Source organism: Protobothrops mucrosquamatus, unplaced genomic scaffold (genome assembly GCF_001527695.2).
Source record: "Protobothrops mucrosquamatus isolate PMUCROS unplaced genomic scaffold, P.Mucros_1.0 scaffold7808, whole genome shotgun sequence".
NCBI classification, from domain to species: Eukaryota; Metazoa; Chordata; class Lepidosauria; order Squamata; family Viperidae; genus Protobothrops; species Protobothrops mucrosquamatus.
The window spans coordinates 1-9790 of record NW_015393607.1 but is presented as its reverse complement, the minus strand read 5'-3'; the positions used below and the strand labels follow the sequence as shown (position 1 = coordinate 9790).

General features: G+C 38.8%; 1 protein-coding gene across 1 annotated transcript in view; it reads right to left on the bottom strand.

The window, feature by feature from the left end:
• Positions 1–8787, bottom strand: part of LOC107300651 (exonuclease 1-like) — a gene marked incomplete at both ends in the record, with an annotated part of 12906 nt that extends 4119 nt beyond the window's left edge. The window contains 5 exons of the mRNA XM_015829957.1: positions 768–864; positions 1937–2124; positions 5210–5422; positions 7138–7275; positions 8664–8787. Of these exons, the coding sequence (XP_015685443.1) occupies positions 768–864; positions 1937–2124; positions 5210–5422; positions 7138–7275; positions 8664–8787 (760 nt within the window). The remainder of the gene's footprint in view (positions 1–767; positions 865–1936; positions 2125–5209; positions 5423–7137; positions 7276–8663) is intronic.
• Between the last annotated feature and the right edge of the window lie 1003 nt (positions 8788–9790).

The window sequence follows — 9790 nt, the reverse complement described above, 5'->3', positions numbered from 1 at the left end:
TTGGAAACACAGCTGGTAATATTTGGTTTTAATTCGGCTTTTATCGGGGTTTATTTTTTGTATTTCTGTATTTTTGTATTTTGCATTTTTTGTATTGTGTGTATATTATTTGTTTTTAATATGCTGTGAACCGCCCTGAGTCCTATGGGAGAAGGGCGGTATACAAATTAAATTATCTATCTATCTATCTATCTAATTGACTGAAAGTCAGTCCTTTTCCTCCTATTTTTTGAAAGTAGGAACAATTGTCCTTCTCCAATTCTCTAATGTTCCATGGTTTGTGAAAAATCACATAAAAAGCATTACAGGAGGTGCAAACCAACAAAATCAGAAAATTCTCCAATGTGAGACCAGTCAGAAAAAAGGAAGGCTTATCAGCATAGCGTCTATAAAATCTCCTTTCCTACAAGTGACTGATAGTTATAAAATCAAATCTAATGTGTTATTAACAAGCAAGTCCTGTTGAATCAAATCACATTAAAGGGGTGAATACAGAATACCTAGCAGAGGATAACTTTTGCCTGAAAAGATTCAACAAGGACAAAAATAGTTTTGCCTCCAAGAGATTGTTAACAATGTATCATCTAAAAGTGTAGTTTTGATACAGGAATTTTAGTATAATATATTTCAAATCCTGGCATAAAATGTATAACTCTATATACTTCAGATTTATCTAAGTCTGAGTTCTCCTAGGGTCAAGCAAGAACATAAAGACAAGATTGTTTCTGAGAGACCATTAAAATGTTTTTTTAGATACAAAATATTACCGGTGATACATCAGGATCGTAGTCATCAATTTGCTCCATTGTGATAATGTCTTTATTTCCAAGTGCAATTTGAAAAGCGGTCCTATCATCAAGGTATCTAAGTTAATCCATCTCAGAAAAAAATACCACTTTTAATTAGAACTTTCTTTTTTTAACAGCTTCATTTTATGGGGTTCATAACTCTGCACAATTCATAGAAATGTTCATGCAGTTTTAAACATAGGAAAAAGAAGACCTTATCCGTTGTTTTAAGTAGATATAAACTTAAATAACTTAATAGCTAGCCAGGGGATTAAGACTTCATATAACTTAATCCCAGCTTAATTTTTCTGGAAGTTTCAATGAGATTATGAAATGGCAGGCTTCCTACAATGACCTATATTATTTGAAAAAAGCATTACTATTTATTTAAACTTAGTACTATTCTGAAAGAGATCAACGTAAGTTAAATTAAATCTAAATAGCAATTGATCTAGAAACAATTCCTTTTTTTGCAATATCAGTGCTTAAGGATTTTACCAACTGATGCAGAAATAACTTGGTGACATTTTATGCCCTCTAGGTCAGTGTTTCTCAACCTTCCTAATGCCACGACCCTTTAATACAGTTCCTCATGTCCTGCGGCTGGAGCGCGCGCCAGGCAGGCTGAGGGTGCACGCGAGCCATCGCCCAGCAACCGCCTCGGCCCGGGAGCGCCGTGCATGCGTGGTGCCGCCCCCTGCACCGGCCGAGGCGGAGCTGGCGAGGCGCCGCCGCCTGCGATTTCATCATGCGGAGGGCTGCGCCTCCCCCTCGGCCTGCCCACCCTCGGCCGCGCCGCTTCATGCCGTGGTGCTTCTGCGTCGTGATCGGCTGCCTCAGCAGCAGCAGCAGGAGCCGCAGCGCCCGCCTCCTCGCTGCCCTCCTGCCCCGTGCCTCGCTCCATGCAGCCCACCCCTCCTCCTCCGCCAGCACCCGGCCTCGCTGCCCGACCCCGGCGCCAGCATGGATGGACCCGCCACCTGGAGACGGAGTGGTGTCTTGGTTCCTAAGACCATCGGAAATATGTGTTTTCCAATGGTCTTAGGCGACCCCTGTGAAAGGGTCATTCGACTCCCAAAGGGGTTGCGACCCACAGGTTGAGAACCGCTGCTCTAGGTATATTACATTTTTTATTTGATAAAGGATACTTTCCAGCATAAACTAGAGTTTCTGGATCAACATCATCTTCATAAGCATTCAAAGGAACAAGTTTCCTTCTGACTGGGTCAAAAACCAACTGATAGAGGAAAGTATTATTAGCACGAATAAATCCTTGTATGTATTCTTCAGATACCAAAATGTTCATTTTTAAATACTGTCCCATTTTTCCAATGACCTGTCAGGAAAACAAACAAATAGTGCTCATGAGTAATAGAAACACAAGTGCTTAGCTCCTAAATAATCTCTTCAGTCACTTTAGGGGATAATTTCCATAATCATCTGTCCTCCTATTATATCATTCCCTAATGTTCTTAGAAACAGATGTTCAAAAAGAAGCTTAATATCCAAGCCAATACCTTTATGGATCTACATATCAGTGATTTGGACTTTGCATGAAGAAAATCTAGAACATCTGGGTTATGAGAAAGATTATTTTCTAAACACAGAACTGCTCTTCTTTTTTACTCTATAGGGGCAATTAAAATATTAAATTAAAATTAAATTAAAACTGTCTCTAGGGTGAAAGAGAACACCCCTTCTCTTCCCATTACAAAACTGTAAAAGTATAAGTATACGGAGCCAAATATAATTCAAGCAAACATGCACTGATAAAAAACATAATAGGAAAATAGTAGGGCTTCACTTCAAGAATAATTTAGAAGTGCTTTTGAATATCATGTAAGCACAGCTTCTTTCTGCTATTCATTAAAATAGAGAGAAAGCCTAGAAAAGCAGTATCCCTGCTTTTAAGGTACCCAATATGAAAATGAAACAAAGCCACAGCTGTCTGAGGTTGGAAAACTTGCTATGTGGAAAGTGGTACATCCCCTGAAACAGGAAATACATTCATCTTCGGAGAAAAAAAAAACATCTTCTATCCTAATGTTCAGATCTCTCAGTGAATAGATGATAGCATGTACACTAACTTATAGTTAGTAGATCATCTAGGCTTCTGGCTATTTAATATGCAAACCTGGACAGAAACTGCCAAGTTCAGAGCACAGCAAAGAATTTTTCTTCATTAATAGATCAGTAAACTCTCTTGTCAAGAAAGATAATGCTTATAGTCTTCTAATTCCTTTCCATTATTCAGTCTGTGATTACTTAGGTTCTTCTCTGAGTTCCCCATGATGAGAAACACTGTTAAAAAGCATCAGGAATTAACAACAGAAGAAAGAAGATGCTTTTTGAATAAGAGTTAAGAAGCTTGGATCACTTGTCCCTCAATGAATCTTGATGTGTAACCTCAATATTAGATAACTTTTCTCTCAGACCAGTGGGCAAATTTAAATCCAATTCATTACTTCTCTTGTATGGAAGTGGTTTGAAAGGATTCCCTAAGTTAGATGATTCCAAATCACCCTCTGGAACATGATGGCCTCTTTTTAAATGGGAGGATATGAAGTAGAAATCACCTCTGGATAATGTAGATTGAGTTTTTTACAGAGGAAGAAATAAAAATTGATTTCTAGTATAGAGACTGAAGTAGGAGACAAGGATCTTTAAATATGTCTGTCTAAATTGCATTCTGATTGATTTTGCATAACTTGCATATTATTGTGAGATGTTGCACTACTTGTATAAGTCCCGCTGGGCCCAACCGCTGTAAGCTGTACTAATAGATTTTGATTGTACTGAGATGCTGCTAGGGCACAAACCCAACATTACCACACCTCTAGAAAATGGTACCTGCCCTGCTCAGTTACCTAAATGCTTGAGGAAATAAATTGGGTGCATTCCTAAATAAGAACATTTACTATAAGAATCCCATCTGCTCCCCTGAATCAACTGAGTAGCAAGCACAGAACATAACACTTTTTGTCATAACAATCCCCTTGGAACACTCAAGCGATGCTAACCCTTTTACTGGGTCTTGAGCCAATGTGTAATATAATCTTTTTTCTACAGTACAAGTATCACTAAAGATGATGAACTTATTTCTTATTTTTTTAAGGAGAAATACAGCACAAACATAAATGAAAGGAAGGAATAGTTAATTTGATTCAGAATCTTTAACAGGCACTGTAGAGAAAGTTTTATATCTATATCTATCTATATCTATATATTGAGCACTAGCAAATTTGATTATAATGAAATCATCTGATTGTCAGTGATAGCAACTTATCCCAAAATTTGTTATCATTGTCAAATTATATTAAAACACTTAAAAAACCTTTTATGCTACCCTGCTCAAAACAAACAAAACAGAAAGAAAAAGAAAGAGATTAAAAAAAAACCCCAGGAAGGTAAAGTGGGGGAAAAGGAAAGTTAGTTCCAGATCCGAGCCAAACACTTTACATGTCATTATTTTAATTTCTACTACCCTCTGACAAGAAACAAGTAGATGACACTATGTTGACTAGTCTTGAATTTGCTGTGAACGTCAAAGGCCTTCACTAATTATTACCCAACACAAACAACCATATGCCTCTCTTACAGATCATCACGTATTGTTATGAAGCAAATTCTGAAATGTTTTAAGGCAATGGCCTGAATACCTGATAAATATATAATCCACCCATCCCAACGTAATGACTTATACCGAGTTAGATTGCATTCACAGCAACAGGGACATCCGTCATGGGAGACCTTGAACTCCTCAGAGGAAAATTCTTAGTTGCTGATTGTGCAACACTTCTGAGTTGTAAGGGGGGGAAAGGTGCTTTAGAGCTTGTGAGAATGTGCATGTAGTATCTATCTGCCACATTCCCCCCCCCCCCTGGAATTGTGTTGCAGCATAAAGCTGACGATATCAACTGATGACTTGGCTGCTTTAAGGAAATGCCAACAAGTAGAACCTCTTTGTCATCCAAGGATCTTTTTTCCTTGTAGAATCTGCTTGTCATCCAAGGATCTTTTTCTCTTTGCATCCAAAGTGCTGCCAGCCTATGACACATATATTTATCAATTGTAGCTACGGATTTTTATGTCTCATAGCATCCAGGCCTAAAGGGAAAGGGCAGCCTCCTCAATTTAATAAGCTGCTTCTCAAACTTTAGAGGCTCTGGTAGGAAAGGGTAAAATTAGGCCTTTTTTAATTAGACCTATTTGCTTATTAAGCGCTGACAGTTAGTGGGTTTAGAGGCTCCCTTGCTATTATTCTGGTTAAGGAGGAGTTCTCATATAAACTGACTTGGCTACTCCTCCAGGGGCTCAGAAACAAGGCAGGAGAAACGCTCAAAGGGGAACTTTTTTTTTTGCTTAGGATTCTTATGATCCCCAAAAATACAAGATAAATCAAGATGCAAAGAACATATTACCTTTATAATATCAGGGTTATTGGCTATCTTTAACAGTTTGCAGGACTTGCCTAAGCCGATACCATGAATGGATGGAAGGTAGTCACAGCCAGAAAGAATGCACATGTAGCGGAATTTCTCTTCTGTAAAGACGTCCCCAAGCTGCTTGCACATTCCGAGGCGGGCTTGATCAATTTCTAAACCATTTCCAAACTTGTCAATTTTAAGAAACACCTTGAAATACAAACAAAAAATCATGAATGAATGTGTATATTCAAGGAACACCCACCAGGCGTATCAACAGCATCAAAATGATAGGTAGGATTGGGTGTTCAAACTTCTGCCTCATTTCAATGTGCATGCAAAAAGGGAAGAGGTTTTGGTTGTATTCTGTCCTAGACAGGAGATTTTGCCTTATTCCAATCCGGAACAGATAGATAACTCGGAGGAACAAACAGAAAATATTGCTTTATTCTGGGAATCCTAAACAATGACTTACAGTTTGTAGAGGTGCGTCCAAAATAGGTTTCTGCAATTTTGATTGTCCCACAGGTAAATTGATATTAGATTTTCCCCTCTTCTCCTTCTTAAATGTCACATGTTGGGATGATTATGGGATCTCCAGCCGTGTGGCTGGATGCCATGAACAAGATGAACAAAAGAACTCCCATGTGGCTAGTGTCCAGGAAGTCTCCCAATGCCCTTTAGAAACTCCTCCCACTGACCAAAAGACAAACCCAGCCTTTAACCCAATAACTGCCAGGGTCCAAAACAGGTTGCCCTAGGTACCTGCTCACCATTTTGATGCTACTGAACATTGCTAATTTTATCTAGTATCAATACATTCAACATTTATCTAAATTAAGGGTATGAGTGCAGCGACATACGGCAATCTTTCCCTTTTTTGCTACAGCTGAAAACCTAACCTCAACTTGTCTCAGATGTAGCAAAATATTTCTCAAAAACCATTTTGTCAAATGCACGCCAAGGGATATCAACAAATATTATCCATGCTTATACAACACTTTTGTAACATTTTGAAAACTCTGCATATACTATACATAGTATTATTGTAAGGAAACATTAAGTTAATTGATGCAAAACTCCCTAAATGTTCTTAATGAATTATGCCTTTTCAACATAACAGTCACCTACCTTCTTGTAAGGATAACATCAGTATTAAATATTTCAAGTGCGCACATAGGTATATTTACAAACATGTGTCCATATGAAGACACACATACACACAAAATTCTGAATTCCCTTTAGAAATATCAAGTTTCAGATCTAAGCCTATGAAAGCGAATCCTCCCGCATGTCATGGTTCCGACAGACAGATGAATAAAGCAGAAATCCGAGGCTTGAAAATTCCTCAAAGAACATGTTTATTAGTTACAAAGTATCAGCACGATCAAAAGTGAAACCAAGTCTGAAATTCTCACTAAAATTTTCCAGTTACAAAGTATAATGTCTCACCCACAAAACTATGCCATCACTATGTTCCCCAATACATTCATTTGGCTTTCTAATACAATGCCCAGTCCCTGATTGCGGGAGCAGTAGATGACCTTGGTTCCCACGGGACAGAAGATTATTATGATTATTGAAACACCTGGGCCAGCCTCCCTCCCTCCATCCTGTGTGGCAACATAGAGTGAAGAGAAAGATGGCTGCAGCCAGGCTCATTGTAGAACTGACACCACATATGAAAAAAAGCAAAATTTAAGCATCCATGCTCGCTTGTATAAATTGCCTGCTGTCAATTTCTAAACCATGTGGCTGTCTCCTTTTAGGCTGGTTGTTCAAGTCTGCCTTAACCAATTGATAATGTAACATTTTGCCATATTTAAAGCTGGCAAGGGAAGAGAATGCAAAGGCAGGTGAGCAAGTGAAGACCCTGCAATGGACCATAGAGGAATAAGAAGTAGTTTTCCATGCAGACTACCTACCTTTTTGCACCCAAAAGTGAGGAGATCAGAATCCTCTGTAATTATAGCTTGGACCATGCCAGTTTTGTTCAAATAAGTTAACTGAGCATCAGCTTCATAAGGCGCAACAAGACAATCTATTCCTTGGGCTCTGGCAGCCTGCAAATAAATAAAAAAAGTAATCCAACATTCAAAATGCTCATCATAATACCACACATTAACATATAAAACTACTTTGTAATAAATGAAACTGTTCAGCTACTAGATATAACTTGAATATTGGGACTGGGATCCTGGAAAGCTAGTATTACACTCTCTATACAGGTAGTCCTCGACTTATGACCACAATCAAGTCCAAATTTTCTGTCGCTAAGTGAAACATTTGTTAAGTGAGCTTTGCCCCATTTTATAACCTTTCCTGCCATAACTGTAGTTGTTAAGTTAGTGACACGGTTAAGTGACTCTGGCTTCGCCATCGACTTTGCTTGTCAGAAGGCTGCAAAAGGGGATCACGTGATCCCGGGCCACTGCAACTGTCATAAATATTGGTCAGTTGCCAAGCATCTGAATTTTGATCACGTCACCGTGGGGAGGCTACAATGGTCATGTGAAAACTGGTCACTTTTTCAGTGCTTTTGTAACTTCGAACAGTCACTAAACGAACTGTTGTAAGTCGAGGACTACCTGTACTTTTCTCGTCCTTGAACCAGCTTTTACTATATAGTTTCCTCACAGACTTGGGGAAGGGTAAACACACTTCCTTGTTGGGGAACATGTTGCTGGTCTAACCTGTATGGGGGGGGGGGGGGGGGGGGGGGAGGGAGGGAGGGAGAGAGAGAGAGAGAGAGAGAGAGAGAGAGAGAGAGAGAGAGAGAGAGAGAGAGAGAGAGAGAAGTAAAGGAGAAATGAAGAGACTACACAAAGGCCGTTATCAATTTGCCATCCTTGTAAACCTAAATACACTTTCAGTTCTAAAAGAACCCAGTCATACCAGGTTACTAATCATCCATAAATTTTATAGTAGTATAAAAGTATAAAAGTAATATTGCACACAGTTCTCACAAATCTTGCAAACAGTAATTAGACTGTACACTTTAGACTGCAGATAGATCTCATCTAAATGAAATCCACACTGAATACTAGATGTCGGAAGAATTGTACCCTAGATTTGTAGCTCATTTAGTTAAGATCACACCTGCAGATAAAACTGATACATCTGAACTGCAGATTAATCAGCTCAATATTAGGCCTTATATATACCCCAGGTAGCAAAAAATGGGGGGGGGGGAGAGATAGATAATCCCCCCCTATGATAATAAACTTTTTAATTTAGTAACTGTGGAAAAATACTTTTGTCTCAAACGATATCTTTTATTATAGATATACCACTAAAGTATATGATTTAGGTTACAATAAAATAAATACAATTCATTGTTTTGCTCCAAACTAAGTTATGCAAGCTTAAGATTGATAGCAAAGGCAAATGCTATAATCAAGTCATGTAAAGTGAAATTCATAGTAGGCAATCTGCTAGCATAAATACTTACTTGAATCACTTCACGGGCCATTGCATGTGTAACATTAATGCTGCGAGAAAAGCATTCTCTTGCTTCTGATAGTTTCCCTTCACGGAGCAGCTGTTTCCCTTTTAGGAGATTTGCTTGTCGTTTTCTTCAAAATAACATAACAAATCCATTGTCTAAGAGTATCACATTCATAACAAATAAGCACAATATTGTGCTATTCACCCCAAAACTATCTTTACATTTTTGAGATTTATTATTTACTAAGCTTAAGGATCAGATATAAAAGACAACAATACTCAACATCATAAAGTCCGGTAATAATATGTTCATTGCTATTATTATTAGCATATGGCATTGTTACATTAGCCAGGAAACAACAATGCTATTGCAGAGTGGTAGTTTGGCTGCCAATTTACCAGCTCTGTTGTAGGACATGTTCATGCGCTTTCCAAGGTATGCCACAGGAGGGCGAGCTAGCTTTGTACCAGAAAGAAAGATGAGTGGCTTTTCGTGCAGTGTCATCCATGGTCCCTTCCGTCCCCAGAGTCTCCTCACAAACGAGTGCCGCAGTTGGGAAGGTTCAAAGCGGGCCGGAATTTGACTGCCTGTATAAAGCACTGAAGTGGTACCTATTTATTTACTTGCATAGAACATGCTTTTGAACTGTCAGGTGGACAGAAACTGAGGAGAGTGATGGGAGCTCACTCTGACATGCTAGAATTCGAACCATTGGACCAGAGACCATCTCCAGTGTCTTTAAGTTACTGAGCCACTGTGCCTATTCTTCATTCCTAATTGCTATTACTTAGTAATAGTCGGTGTGTGTGTGTGTGTGTATGTACAGTATCTATGTATGCATAAATGTAAGTAGGTAGGCAACAGACAGACAGACAGACAGACAGACGGAAGGAAGGAAGGAAGGAAGGAAGGAAGGAAGGAAGGAAGGAAGGAAGGAAGGAAGGAAGGAAGGAAGGAGAGAAAGAAAGAAAGAATTTGTATGTTTCCCAGCTCATAGGAATGCCTTGGGGATTTTTTTTCTCTGTAATGTCCAGTCAGATCCAGCTCATTTCATCTCAATCTTTCTTTTGCTGATTTGCCCCTTCTTACTAAATTTTGATCCAACTTTGTTTTTGAAGAATTATCCTGCT